Source organism: Hetaerina americana, unplaced genomic scaffold, assembly GCF_022747635.1.
Source record: "Hetaerina americana unplaced genomic scaffold, ioHetAmer1.1.p SCAF_5, whole genome shotgun sequence".
Lineage (NCBI taxonomy): Eukaryota > Metazoa > Arthropoda > Insecta > Odonata > Calopterygidae > Hetaerina > Hetaerina americana.
In genome coordinates, this window is record NW_027287095.1 from 88,299,260 (window position 1) to 88,315,112 (window position 15,853).

General features: G+C 35.7%; 1 protein-coding gene across 2 annotated transcripts; it reads left to right on the top strand.

Moving 5' to 3' along the window:
- Positions 1 to 464: 464 nt before the first annotated feature.
- On the top strand, positions 465 to 12,119 carry LOC139693904 (serine/threonine-protein phosphatase 4 catalytic subunit-like). Of its 2 annotated transcripts, none has more exons than XM_071592229.1 (8): positions 465 to 1,038; positions 1,166 to 1,245; positions 1,369 to 1,506; positions 3,126 to 3,278; positions 3,374 to 3,547; positions 3,626 to 3,752; positions 8,881 to 9,070; positions 10,015 to 12,119. In XM_071592229.1, the coding sequence occupies exons 2-8, from the start codon at positions 1,243 to 1,245 to the stop codon at positions 10,142 to 10,144; spliced, it is 915 nt and encodes a 304-aa protein (XP_071448330.1). In that variant the 5' UTR covers positions 465 to 1,038; positions 1,166 to 1,242; the 3' UTR covers positions 10,145 to 12,119. The 2 variants fall into 2 exon arrangements, with proteins under 2 accessions (XP_071448330.1, XP_071448329.1); XM_071592228.1 differs by having other exon boundaries at positions 466 to 1,038; positions 1,369 to 1,524.
- The last annotated feature ends 3,734 nt before the right edge of the window (positions 12,120 to 15,853 follow it).

The window sequence follows — 15,853 nt, forward strand, 5'->3', positions numbered from 1 at the left end:
ATGGATGGAAAAGTATGAAGAGTGTTGATGTTTCTACGTTTACTACATATGCAGATTGCGTCGCCAACATGAATTCATGGTACTTCATTGAACACTTCACGTTGTTATATAGTATTACCAACCAGTCGATTGATGTGTACAACCATTGGCACAACAGACTAATGTTTGACCGATTATTTTATCTTCCCTCGTGGTTTTTCGGAACCTACTAAGCATACATACACAAAAATCGTTCTTTAAATATTACTCATGCATTTATTACACTGCAAACGGATTTTATTTCAGAAGGCGCAAAAAAGGAACGCCAAGTCTCTTCAACAATAATTCAGACCAAACAGACCGCGAGCTTCTAATGCATATAGCAGACAACTCTTCCTACTGCAACGCCTATTACATGAAACCTTACGCCTGCAACACAGGTGACAGCTTCGAGCTCATATTCCGTTAAGTTTACAATGTTAACCAGACCCGTGACACTGGTCGATCGCTCGATCTAAACAAACCTAGAAAGCATCTCAATCAGTTCTCTTCACTACACTGCAATGGGACTCATGCAGCAGTTTATACCAGAGTTATCAGCCTGAATAATGCCAAATAATGTCATTTTCTTCTTGTTGATTGTATGAAACAAACGAGTGTGCATTGCCATGATTGTCGCAACCAAATACATTGGATATGTGCAACGCAATCGGGGTTAGTAGCACAATGTAATTTAAGTTTTTATGAGAAAAAGGTAACAGGTGGATTTGAATAATTTGCGGAATACTTCAATTTTATTGACAGAATAAAGAGAGGTTCATAGGCATCTTAAAGCGGTTAATCGCCAGTCTTTTTTTATAAATTTGCTTGAAACTAGGGTTGGCAACGAACTACAGGTATTTTCTCATTGGAAGAGGAGAAAAATATGGTTTCATTGAATTTATCCCAACCTAAACTATTGCTTCAAACCATAAGTGTCACTGTCAACGAAAACTTAACCGCTTGCGTTTACAATGGAGTTTCATTATTATTTCTAGCTATGACTGCATGATGAATTAGGTGAGCAGTGAATATAGTTGTTTATGTTTTTGTTTACTTGACTGATTTTAAAGATTAGGTTATTGAATTATTTGTTAATTCAATATTTATATGTGCATGCTTAAACTGTGTTTACTATTTACGGCAGAATCCTCCCCGAATAGGCGGAACCGCTTTTGACAGAATTTTCTACATCCACATTGCCTACAGTTGGGAGTTTATGTTATGGTAAGAATTGATTCGGCTTTATCAGTACACAAGGTGTACCACATCAGGATAGCTCTCAGTCGTCGTTCATATTCACTTTTTATCCCTTGGGAGTTCGATCGTTGAATTTTTATTTCATTGCAGGAAGACGTAGGCGATACAGGTGATCTTGATAGGCAAATTGAACAGCTGAAGAAATGTAAGATAATTAAAGAAAGTGAAGTGAAGACATTATGTGCCAAAGCGAGAGAAATTTTAGCTGAGGAAAGCAATGTTCAAAGGGTAGTTTCTCCAGTTACTGTAAGTACATTCATATGAGGGGTTATTTCCTAACGATGGCGCTTGATGCAATTTGCGTAAGAATGCCATTATGACATCGGAAGCTATTCCTAAACAGCCGCCGATGTTATTTATTGGTAATTCGACGGTGTGGGGTTTCCGAGCCTGTGATGTGGTGGCATCGCTGAAATACGGCGGCAGTAACGACAAATGTATTGCTTTTTGGTAGTCACTTGTCAATATCCTCATTCAAAATAAATTAAACATGAACATTGAAGAATGCTTAGTTTTTGCGGTTGATTTTTATTCATTGTATACAGGCTAAAATGTGAGACGTAATAATTCTAAAGAAAAGACGACGGGATTAAGCAAACAGTGTGCGATGAAGATTTTATCCGCTGTTTTCGAGTTCTCTACGAATATTGAACACTACTTGCATTCCACCGACCCGTAACTTTAAATTCGTAAATACGCCCAATAAAGAAATTACACGGCGCAGGTAAAATTGCAAAGCTATCACTACATAAAATTATTTTACCACCCTTATTTGAGAAAAATTAGTATATGATATTGGCCTAAATAGAGCTACATAACATAATCATTTGATATTTTTGTGGAATGAATTTTGAATTTAATTATTGTTTAATAAATTTAAAAAAATATCATTTTGTTCAAAAGCTCCTTTTGCGCGAACTAAAATTCATGGCTGAAAATAACTACGAGCGAGACGTTGGGCAAATATTTCGTGCACGGAAGATAGTGGTTAACTTTTAAAACGGTAATAATAATATTTTTATTATTTACTGAAAATATCATATAGATAAGAGAGTCGTCAAACACGACTACAAAATACTGTATATTTATCTGCTATATATATCTGATATATATCTGCTCGAAACAGGCCTTATACGTTAAGAGTATGTATTAAAAACACAATGCACTACAATTGCTTGTCATTTAAAAATCCATTCAATAAATATGCTCGTCTTAAGTTGCTCTTACATTTTTATGCAATTTCAAATTAAAATCTAATTTCTGTAATACTCTTTAACGTGGTCGATGTTTGCCGAGGCAAATGACCATGAGCGGGCCAAGATAATACTTAACGAAATAGTACCAAAGATTTTTTAATTCACAATTACAACGTCAGACTGTATTACCTACCACGAGCTAAGCTATCCATAATATAAACATAGAATATGAGGCACACGACTTTAAAAATGTGAACCCGTGAATATGTAAATAAAACTATATAGTTAATTAATGAACATAAGCAATCCACGTCAGTTATTTTTCAATTCCAGGGACCACCATATAAACTAATGGCATTGATTGAAAGAATACGTTTTTCTTCTGTTAACTTTCAATCAACTTAGATCGTCATGCATAAGGCATTAAATTAAATCTTCCCTAATTCTTCCGTGCCATCATAAATGGCATCGGTCTTGCCCGATCCTGTTTGTGGATGCTGATGCCAGCGCCTTTACGTAATAAATACCGATGCCATTCGAAGAATAGCATCAGGCAACTTAAGAGTTATGGAATAACCCCTATATGCATCCTAAATATGTGTGTATAATATACTCTTCTCATGCATTTCATTTTCAACCTATCTACTTAAGGTTTGTGGTGACATTCATGGTCAATTCTACGATCTCAAGGAGCTATTCAAAGTTGGTGGTGATGTACCTCAAACGAACTACCTATTTATGGGAGATTTTGTTGACCGAGGGTTCTACAGCGTGGAAACTTTTTTCTTGTTACTGGCGTTGAAGGTACTGGTTGATGAATGTGTGTGTGATGAATTTGTGTTATTATCAATCCAGAGTTGTTTTGTGGAACTGAATGTCATTTTTCTTTTTAAAAATAGGTTAGGTATCCAGACCGAATAACACTTATCAGAGGAAATCATGAGTCTAGGCAAATAACTCAAGTTTACGGATTTTATGACGAGTGCCTGCGAAAGTATGGAAGTGCCACAGTTTGGAGATACTGTACAGAAGTCTTTGATTACCTTAGTTTATCAGCTATAATCGATAGGAAGGTATAACTCAAGTTCAAAGCGTTTTCGTGCTACATATGTCACTGTGGATTTTCTCTCCTAAACCTTAAATATTTTCAGATATTTTGTGTGCATGGTGGCCTGTCGCCATCCATACAGACGCTGGACCAAATTCGAATAATCGATAGGAAGCAAGAAGTTCCTCATGAAGGACCCATGTGTGATTTACTTTGGTCTGACCCAGAAGGTAAGCGAATCATGTTAATTTATCATTTGATTGTATGCATTAAGAGAATTGAAGTGAGCGCATTAACAGGTTAATATAGCCCCAAAACTACATTGGAGAGGTAATGGTTTTAAGGTGCTTACTCAAGCCCGGAGATAGTCATTTAGACTGTTCCTGTTTTCTTCAACTCTAAATTTCAATTCGCTCAAAGTAATGGACACAGAAAATATGATTTCAGCATGTAATTTCGTAGAGGAAATCACATCCATTTCATTGTCATTAACAGAATTCTAGGATCTAAACAACTGCAATGCGACATTGATTTGATCACTGTAGCATTATCCACTTTTGAAAGAACCTGCAATGTTGTCGCATTAATATATATGATTCCTTTTTATGTATGAATATCTCAGCAGTTGTTTTTTTGGACCTATCTGGAAAATAGTTGGTTAACCTGAAGACATACCTGGTTTTTTTCTGGGTGGTTATACCATAATGGTGGCACCTGTTACTATTTACTTAATCATGCCATAATGGTATTTGCTACTTTTATTGCATCAGTATCCAATTAAAGTTCCAAATAACATTTCTGGATGCTATCCAAGTGTTAGTCTGCCAAGGCCATGACATTAAAGCATTACTCAAGTAGCATCAACTAATGCATTGCTCCAGGGAGTTAGCTGATTTTTATCCATTTGCTACAATAAGTGTATGGCTTTAATCAAACTATTTCTTATGATGTGTGGCGAAGATTTTTCCCATTGTTTTTGAGTCATCCTGGAACATAGTATTGTATTCCTATGTCAGCTGTTTGTGGCATATCTTATACGTCATTAATCCACAACCTGAAACTTGTAAATAACCTGTCAGCCAGGTCTTGGATACAATTCGTAGCCAATGAGCCAGGCATCAGTTTTTACAAATGTAATGAAATTAATATGTGTACTTGTTTGCCTTGACAGAGTTTCCCTTAGGTTTGTTTTACTTTTTGATTCACCTTTTATTTTGCATTTTTAATCTAATTTTTCTGATCCCTTGTGATGTGAGAGGTGTTTGCCAAGGCATATGGATATGAATGGTCAATTATTATACTTGACAAAATAGTGGCTAGGGCTCCTTTGCTTCATGATTTCATATCAGACTGTATAACTAACCGCATTCTATTTATGATATTAAAATGCTTGTCATAATATGAGGTAAATATAAGGTGTACATGTTACAGAAGTGTCACCATGAATATTGGGATTGGGGTGGTGGAGTGGCTTACAAACAAATTTCCCACTTTAGAGGGCCAGGGTTCGAATCCCGGTGGCAGCAGATATTTTTCAGGGTATCTCTACAAATACGCACTGAAATACAAACAAAAAACAAGGAAATAAGTAGTGAGGGTAGGTAAGGGTCAAGAGAAAACCATTTTAAAACCTGAATGAGTGAGTGAGTGCGATTCACTGAGGTCTGATACACCCGGGTGATTTTGCATAACTAAGTCCTTTCTGTTTGATTTTGTATCTCTGTGTGATTGATGGGTCCCTGACATAGGAGGAATCCTTGCAAACCCTGAATGAGTGAGTGTGTGAAATCTACAAGGGTCTAAACACTTGAGTTATTGAGCATTTACGAAAGTCCTTTCTGTTTCATTATGTTATTTCTGTGTGTTTGAAATCCTTGTCAACCCCGTAAGTGTAGGTAAGTGTGATTCACAAAGGTCCCTGTTTTTGAGCACACCCGAGTGAATGAGTGAGAACTTGTGTCCATTTGTTATTTTTTTTTGTGTGATTGACGGGTCCCTGGCAGAGGAGGAATCCTTGTAAACCTTAACGAATGAGTACTTGTGAATCACAAAGGTCCCTGACAATCGAACAATTTTTGCGTGATTGAGCTAATGATCAAAAGCGTAGGTACATCCATTTTCTAATTTTGTATTCATCAGTGTGATTGACAGGTCACTGGCATAGGAGAAATCCTTGTAAATCCTGAATGAGTGATTGAGTGCGATTTACAAATGTCTAACACACCCGAGTGATTGAATGATTGTGAACATGAACCTGGGCCTTTCCTTCTTGATTTTTATTGTTTTTCATTCCTGTATGTGTACAACGGATCCCTGGCATTGGAAATATCATTGTAAACCCTGAGTGTGTGTGTAAATATGATTCATGAGAGTGACTGTTATTCCTTAACATACCCTAGTGAACGAGTGGTTGTAAGTTTGTTTTCTTTTTTATTAGTTTTGCTTTTTTGTGTGATTGAAGTTTACGTGTGTCAAAGTTTTCCAAACACACCCAATTGACCTAGTGAGTGTTCTCTATGTTTCCCCTTACTTGTAACTTTGTTTTTACCTCTCTCCCTGTAAACAAACCTAGTGCCAATCAAGTTTATGGTCTCGGCTATCTCGTTTTCATTCTTTTGTTGTGTCTTTCCCTTTGGTGCCTCTGGAATTTTAGATTTTGCCACTGTATTAACTTTTCAGCCTACTATGGCAAGGCTTTTGCATTTCAATTTGTCTCCCATGATTGATTGATGTTTATTGGTTCCTAAAAGACATGTTTGATACATGTACAGAACACATCATATTGCTTGAAAGTATTCCTGACAGACACAAATACAAATACTATTGGAGTTTGAATGCAATTGATAGTCACAATTGAAAGTGTATAGGTGTACTAACAGCGTACATTAGAATAAAAATTATTTATCAGCTGCAAGAGACATAAATTCATCCACAAAATAGTATTGATGTTCGCACAGGAACTGATAAATTTTAGATTTAAATGACAGCATATTTTATATTTCCCTAGGTTTTCCAGGTAATGCTTTTAGGACTTTGACACCAGCATAAACAATGGTTCTTAGCAATCATAGATGAGTTTTGAGTAGTTATCCTCAAGTCATTAAATCCTCTTGTGCTGTGTCTATGTACATCAGAATTGGTTATCAAATTGAACATGGCTTTTTTTTTGCTGTTCATAACAATGATGAGCAAAAAGGTCAGTTTCGGTTGTGCAAAGAGTATCGCTCACGAAGGAGTAGTTACCTATGCAAAGGATATCGATTTCAGCATATATATTCAGTGAATGCTCCGAAATTGTATTATATCTATTGGTATAAGCTTGCAGGGGGTTGATGATATTGTTTTTTTAAGCCCATGATTTATTGTATGTAATGTTACATATGTTGCTGGATTTACCAATTGCTCATTCAGTCATGTAAAAATGGTGCCTGATGCTAATCAGATGGTATTTTGTATGACTAACAATACACTCCTTGAGTGTCTGTATTGATTGTTCATCTCTTTGACTTATCATATATTTTTGCTTCACTGCTGATGTGCAGATTTGAAAACTTGACCATAGAACTTGTTTCTAAGTAATAAGAATTAGTTGTTGCATTGTCAAATCATAAATGTTTATTTTCATGAGTGAAATTGTTGCATTTTGTGTGTGATTTTTAGCTGAATTTGATTATGTACCTCTTAGTATAATCTTGACATATAGGTAAGTAAGTAATGTAATGACTGTCAAGAAAGTAGCTAACGTCTAGGCCTACTGTGATGGTGGGTAGTGCTAGAAAGACCATCTTGGTGTCCATACACTCAGTATGCATGCTGCTGTGGTAGTATACTGCAATAGAAAACTGGTAAAATGTGTGCTGCAATAGAAAATCCCGCGAGTTGTGAAGTGCTATCTGTGATTAGATTTTTACTGGCAAAAAGCCACAAGCCAATTGAAATTTATTGTCAACACTGTGTGAGATGTATGGAGACAGAATAATGAGTGAAGGTGAAGTGAGACAGTGTTGCATTCAGTTTAAAAATGACCATGCCAGTGTTCACAATGAGGACCTCAGTGGATGGCCTAGTCTTGTGACAGATGGCCATAATGTTCTTGGGCATAATGGGCCACACCACTGACGCACAATACTGTCAATCATCACGTAGTCGGTGCACAGCAGAAACTTCTCAATGAACATCAGCATGGTTAAAGTTTATTGCCCGTAAAAACCTTATCAGTAAACAGATTTTACATTTGGCAGGATTTCCAATTGTATTGTTCATTTTGACTCGCTGATTCAAAGACAGGACAAGTGGCGTGACCTTCCAAACACTGCAGTTTGCGGCTTACCACCCTAATGTGTGTGTTGATACAGCAAACAATTAGCTCCCACCCTACACACAAATGTAAAATACTTTCTGGACAGCCCAGGTAATTCCTCGGGCATAATGTGAAAAATGTGTGGATATTTTTTGACCAATGTAGTGATTATGGATTGTATTAATTTATACTTGGAAAGGACATCATTGAGAGGCATCTATGAGTCAACTATTGTCATTTAATTAGGATTTCCCACTTATATAATGATTCTTTTGATTCCAGTATATAACAATTGTGTTAAAATAAACTGAAATGGGCCCACGTGAAAGCCTGCCCTCAACTCCCTCATTGGAGGGACAAACTAATGAAGAGCAGGGCCACCAAAATAAGCCTGAATTAACAACTTTACTCTAACTGTGAGCAAATCCCTAGATCTGGAAGGAGTATCTAATCAAAGAATCTGAGTTGATCATTGAAAATAAAAACTTGGTAATATTTCTTAACCAAAAAATTCAGCTCTCTGAAAATCAGAGGTACATATACTGTATACTAACCCCATGGTGTTGCATCTCAAGTAAACCCTTTGCTCCGTGCCCAGTATAAGCACCAAAGCCGACCTTTTTAGGTATCAGACAAATTTTTTTTTTCACATTTAATAGAAATCTAAAGTGGCATATCACTTATCTGATAAACATGAATGCATGTCAATTTAACTCCATTTTATAAACTAATGATATTGCTTGTTTTTTGCAATATGAGTGCTACACCTGTGTAATTATCATACGTACATAGTTGATTACAATTGGAACACCAGCTAATTGGGACTCTAGTATTGTTGGGTACTTGGTACATGTGACAGTACCTATTTGAGGATAATCCAAAGAAACATGTTCAATGTCGAATGTTGCAGGAATAGATAACATACCTGAAGAACTCTTGAGATATTGGTGTGGGGAAAATAAATTGGATGTACAGGAAACCTAGTATCTCCATTACATTATACATGTAATTACTGCATTGAATGGTATCTCTAATTGTATGTATTATTTTTTATGCAGATACTCAAGGATGGGGAGTCAGTCCGCGAGGTGCTGGATACTTATTTGGCTCGGATGTTGTGGCTCAGTTCAATGCAGCAAATGACATTGAAATGATATGCAGAGCCCACCAACTCGTAATGGAGGGATATAAGTGGCACTTCAGTGAAACAGTTCTTACTGTGTGGTCTGCACCCAACTATTGTTACAGGTTAGTGCTTCACTTAGCTAATTGTATATCTCTTATTTGATGGGAAAAGATTTTTGTTCAAAAACTTGCCCTGAACTTGGTGCAAAGAGGCCTTGACTAGGGCATTTTCTGGGCTTCTGAAATTGATTTTTTTTCATGTGACCAAATACTGGCAATTCTGTGTAAATTTCAATGGGGGAGAGGTGTTGTGTACTGGGATCTCCTCTAAAAGGGATACTTATGTGTTTTCAAACTAATTGTTGGCTCTGACCACCGTAATTTAAGCGGGAGTTGAACAACATTTGACTTCATTTCTTTATTACTCATGTCCAAGAAAATAAATTTAAGAAAATTGTCTTTAGGGCCACATATTTTGTGGATATAGGAAAAATTCTTCCTAACTTTTGATACTTGAACCACTTTTGAATGTTTATGAAATTTTTCTGATGTCTGTTACATTGTAGATGGTCTGTGTGCCCAAGCATATCAGATTATCTTTCCAAAGGTTCAGGTAATCAAAGAAACAAATAGCTAATGCCTCTTTTTATAAGTGATCTAAATTGAATTAAATATTTTAAAAAAATTCCTAATGCCATTAGTGGACAATTATCTTTTCTTGTATGCAGGCATAACAACTATTATTATCCATATAATTAGACTTTAATCAAAATGAAACACTAATTTTTCACTGGCATCTGCAGTTATGTGTCAGTTTTAAGTATGACATTGACTTATCAGTTCAATGAGCACTTGTAGCTTTAGGAAATAGTTAGGATTGGAATTAGCAATTTCTATTTTTCCGATCTCTTCTGTGCTCAATTAATTTTTCTTGTCAAATAATAGTCATGCCATTGCAAGTTAGTTGATTTGTTGAGTGGCATGCTTAGTTGATTGGAAAGAGGTTATTTCAATGTGTCTATTTCAAAATATTAGTAGCCTGTTCTAATAAACCATTTAATTCACAGGTGTGGTAATGTTGCTGCTATACTTGAACTTGATGAGCATTTGCAGCGTGATTTCACAATATTTGAAGCCGCTCCCCAAGAGAGTCGGGGTGTCCCATCAAAAAATCCACAAGCTGATTATTTTCTGTGAAGTGTTTATCGTCGGACAGTCTTGTAACGGTAGACCAGAAACTTTGAATAATAACAGTGGGTGCGTTTGAGTAAAAACTGGATTCTGTGATTTGCATCTGAAATCAAAACTTGAACAGACATGAATCCAAGAAAAAAACATTGAAAAATGTTATAGTGTGAGTGAAATGAAGAGTATGATTTTTTGAAGCATGGTTAAGCCGATGTTGAAGTGAAAGGTTTTGGAAGCATATGGATCAGTTGTGTAAATTGAAAAAAATGAGGGTGTGGAGGCACTGTGGGAATAGAAAATGTAAAAAAAATTAGTTTGGCTTTGTTCATTGTTTCTAAGACTAACTTCCATATTTCTTTCCCCATGTCATTAGCCTTCAGTATTACTAGTTAATTTTTACCTCCAATTATTTGCAATGTAATTCCCAAATCCAACAGTTTCAGCTGAGCCGTAGGAGCCTATTTGCCATGTCAATTTGATGAATCAATATTTTTTGATGTCTTCTTTTACATTCATGGTTATGGCAATTTGAACTCTTTCACGTCTTATAAAAGAAGAAATCAGCCAATCATTTGCAGAGTTACTATTTATTTGGCATCAATGGTAAATAAAGTGATACCCTGTTTGCATTTTGAAATTTTGTTATTGTTTCCACTCTTTGTTTTGTGTGATTGTGAATGCAAAAGATTCAACTAAATCAGTCAATAAACCTGAATATTAATCATATGTATTAATATTGTAAGAATCCCGTGCTATTCAATGCGTATAAATAATAGAAAAGATTGTTGCAAGTCCTCATACAGCTTTGATGAGTCCCAAGCAAGTCTCATATTTCATCTCGAACCATGCAATAGGTATCTTCTGAAAAGTGGAGGGTTTGGGAATGCTTTGGCCACGGGAGAAGTGTTTTTCACTAAATGTGTTATTTTTGCTTTTTAATGTTTCTTGTTTGGAAAATGAAAGGGGGTAGTTGAAGGAAAAATGACATTCATTTTATTACTTGTTAATGACTATGGTATTCACCATTTTTATTAACTATACATCTTCATTGTGTTTTGTATTTGCGATATGTTAAAGAATTTTGCCAAAAATCTGTGTACTTTGAAGCAGTATTTATGCCATTAATCAGTGCTTACTGGATGCCATGCTACAAAAAACTGCCATCCAGTGTGCTATAGTTGACTGGTACTCATCATTTATTTGCTTCTTTAATGTAGGAATGTCATGTAGGGTAAATGATTTTTTCACTATCAGTAGGTCTCTACTGATATCATCATCCACCCACCAAGTTGGTCTAGAATATTCCCCAATTAATAAAAAAAATATGTCAATTCTTATTGTTGTTTGTTTACAGTTAATCTTACAGAAAATATCGTTTCATAGAAGATTTCCTATTCAAAGCTGTAATCAGCTTGCATTGATAGTTGTGCGCATATTTTTATTTCATGAATGATAACTTGAAACACCCTGTAGTGAATGAATATCGGGGTTTTTAAAGTAACCTTTCCCGTGAAGCAACTGTAACTGGTGTTTCTTATCTTGATGTGCTAGAACAAATGCTCTTTCGTGAATTGGAAGAAGTTGAGCTTGGGAAATAAATTTGACAGCAAGATAGTGCACTACCTCCCTGGCGTAGTTCAATGTGGTAGTTCTTGCTAGGCAGCTGTTGGTTAAATGACTTTGTGCCCGTCAGCTGGATTTGCTGCAAAGGAGCGGGTGACAGAGCTTGTTTCGCATGGTCTCCACATTCAACTGATCTCATGCCATGTGATTTTTACCTTGGGGGTTCTTTAAGGATCATATGTATGTGCCTCATATACTAGCTGACCTATCTGACTTAAAGGAACAGGATTGAAGCAATCGTTGCTGCAATTACTCCTGACACACTGATCGAGGTTTGGGAAGAACTCACCTATCGACTCTATGTGCCGTGTGGTAAATGGTGCTCACGTTGAACAGTCGTCGGGAAAACTGTTTGAGTTGCTCTTTCATTTGATGTATAATTTATAATTGTAAGTTAAATGTAATAAACACTGCAAAGTTTTTAAAACCCAGATATTCATTTTGAAACACCCTGTATATTAAATTCAAAAATGTGTCATGACACAGTTATCATTCATCTTGATTATTAAAAAAAATCAAACCTCCAGTGTAGGACTTAAAAACTCTGGGCAAGGTTACCTCCCTTACCTTTAGTAGGATTTTCATTTGGATTTGCCATACAATTATTAAACTTAATTAATATATACCCATAAATCTTTATGCTACTTGGACAATCTGAAAAAATTTGTGCATGGTACCTTAGCAGAATCTGTTGGATTATGTTAGGGAAATAAGGTTATAATGATGACAGCACAAGACTGAGACATCTTGATCCTTGAAAATCTTAGATCACAAACCATGTAATTGGTAGTCATCTTGCACTAATTATTCTTGGTATAGAATGCATTTACATAATCAGCATAGTTAACAAGTGCTGGGTGCCAATTTGCGGCATGAATTACTGTAAGGAAACAAAGGTATTTGTCTTCCAGATTCCCAACAAAGAAGACCCTTGAGATGGATATTAATTAAAGCCATGCCCAGAAAATATTTTCAACCTACAATGCTCTCCGAAGTATTTTATAGTCTTGTTTTAGCCCTGTGGACTTGGCGCTTGGGCCCATACTTATTTCGTTGGATTAATGACATGTTGGTCCATGTAACCATTGGCACTGTCCTTTTTACTACGATACTTTTGCATATCAGGAAGGCTTTAGATGCTATCTCTCACCCTGACATGAGCCAATGACTAGTTTTCTGCCAATAATGTATTTCTAAATTCACTCACACAGTTTTTCCATTGTATCCTAAAATGTGTAGTACGTGAAATGTACTCGGTCAAACTACAAGGGTTTCCTATAAGCCCTCACATTAGCCAGAGTAGTAATACTTCATCCTTTCCTGTCCATCCCTAATGGTGCAGCAAATGACCTCAACTGTCGGTCCCATACCCTAAAAACTGCTACTACTCGGAGTTCCAACTCAGATCCTGTTCAGCATGCAGACCAATCCTTTTTTATCTACGTATAACCACTCTGTATAGTTTTTATCTATGTTATGTTTATGAAAACATGAACGTCTATTCCAAAAGGGGTGCCATTCATAATCACACCACTTGGGCTACGTACTTACTTACTTACATAATCCCATTATAAGTTTGCAAGTAACTATAAACATGAGAGTGGATGTCTAAAGTGATATAAATTTGCAAAATTCTGGCAGCTGCATTGGCTATAGAGTATTTAGAATGGCCTTAGAAAATTGGCTTATCTCTACTGTTGCATATCCCTTCAATGAATATTTTGACCCAAATTTCTTAAGAATCAATATTTAATCTGTAAGCACTTTTTTTGTACCTGCCATGTATTAGTTTTTTACTATCTTTGTACCGACAATATCCATTATAGTCTATACTATTCCATGACTGAATAATAATGAATATTAATGTCATGGGCTGTGGGTTTGGTCGTAAGTTGGCCGCTGTTTTGGGTATCTCCTCTACCCAAATAGGCTCCCTGCAGCCCTCTCCTCTCTACCTATTCAGTCTGGCCCTCATCAGTGGACGGAATGGAGTAATTATAAAATTATTTGCCAAAAACACACTATTGTGAAGAATGAGTCCAGTTGAAGGCAGTCACTCTCACACAGACCAAATTTCATGGTGGTATAAAGATTGCTCTATATTTCTCATACATCAGTATGTATTAAGGGGTACCTCGTGTCAAAGTAATTTCGATTTATTCAGACTTGTTACACTTATTTCTTTATACTACATCACAGGTTCAGTAGGATAATAGATGTAGTAGAGCTTTTCAACATGCATGAGGAAGAAATGATTAAAAAGGTGTGGGAAGAGCTGGAAATAGGAATGAAAGTTGGTATAGAATTCAATAAATCAGTTAGATTTGCAGATGATCAAGCCTTAGTTTGTCAGTCAGACAAGGGGTTGTAAGCATTGCTGAGTGTATTGGAAAGTTAGTGTAATGGATGTGGGATGAGAATAATTGTAAACAATCAAAGGTTACTCTGTTTTTGAGAAAGAGGAAAACTAAGGTAACTATAAATAAAGGGGCTCATAAAATATAGCAAGTGGAACAGTTTTACACATTGGAGGTTTTTGAACCAAGATGGGTAAAGTAATGAAGACATAAGAAGAATAATTTTGTTATTCTAGAAAGCTTTCTCAAGGAGAAGGGGATTGATGAAATCATTTCCTAGAAAACTGAAGGAAATAAAATTTTTTTGTCATTTAAGTCTGAGCTTAATCAGTTCCTGTGCAATCATCAGTTCTATACTGTGGAGGAATTCATGTCTCTCTCTGTTGATAAATGATTTTATTCTTTTATACGCGGCTACAGCAACTGTTAACTGTTTTATGTTTTAATGTGATCATTTAATGTCATTTGTATGCAAACTCTTACTGTAATTGACCTGTGTTTGTCAGAAATATTTGCAATCAATTTGATGTTCCATGCATGTATCAAACGTCTTTTAGGAACCAATAAAAATAATCATCAAAATTAAAAGCATAATATGTATGCCTAGGAGTTGTGTTAAATTTAATTCCTGGAGTATTGGCCTTGATAGAGCATTATGAGGTTTCACAGTGATTATTCTGATGGATCTCGTTTGCATTTTAACAATGATTAGAGAAATGGCAGCTGAGCCCCAAAATATTATACTGTAGGTTATATTCCTCATGGTATGAATGAAGTAGTACTGTTTTGCTTGTGGTCTCGCACAGGTGTCTTGATAAATAGCTAGTGGAATTGAGGTTGCACTGTAAGACTTATGTGTGTATCCGGAGAAATATTAGCTCGAAAACAGACATCTAAAAATTTACATTCCATTGCTTGCTCAATTAATTGGTCATTAATTTTTACCCGCAGACTTTCTCTCACATTCTTATTTTGTGAAATTTTCGTCATTTTACTTTTAATTCTAGATATTTTTCAGTACACCACTTGTTTGTATCAAGTGAGATAGACCTTGATTGATTTTGTGCTGGAATGAATGTGTGTTGGTGATAAAATGTACATTTTTGCCATCAGCACTCAGGAACAAATACCTGTACAAAACTGATACTTTTCCATCATAATCCTTTAAGCAGTCACATAGGTGATTAACATTCACCAGAAAAAAGGTTGAACATTTAAGTAAGCCATTGGAAACATGACAGACTTCAGATAAAAGTCTTGAACTATCTAATAACAACACTACCTTTTGAGTTTGATCTTTGATATTAGACATACTCCATTTTAGAGGGATGCCTCTCATGCCAATTCTACCTAGTTTGATCAAAAGTCTAATTGCTCTCATGATAAAAAACCCTTAACAAATAAAAAGATGTGTTTGGCCATATGCTAATTTTATGAAAGTTGCTTTTCAAACTTGAATTGATTGATTGGGAATATTTTTGCAGTCTTTTTGGTGACTTACCGTGGAAAAATCAAAATCTTATAATCTGATTAGACAGTTTCATCTGATGCAGTATTTATACTGCTTATTGGAATTACATATTATTTCTCTTACATCTTATTTAGAAAGTCAATGGTGCAGTGAATAGGTGAAAGAGAATAAAGTATATAGTGTAATGTGAAATTGGCTTACCTATTCTTTTGTAAATTTTGTGAATCAGAGTTCTTAAAATATATGATCTCAATAAATAGGTTCCCA

Coding starts and splice junctions, on each gene's coding strand:
- LOC139693904 (XM_071592228.1), top strand. Junction 3,753..8,880: donor ACTTTGGTCTGACCCAGAAG/GTAAGCGAATCA, acceptor TTTTTTATGCAG/ATACTCAAGGATGGGGAGTC. Junction 9,071..10,014: donor GCACCCAACTATTGTTACAG/GTTAGTGCTTCA, acceptor TTTAATTCACAG/GTGTGGTAATGTTGCTGCTA.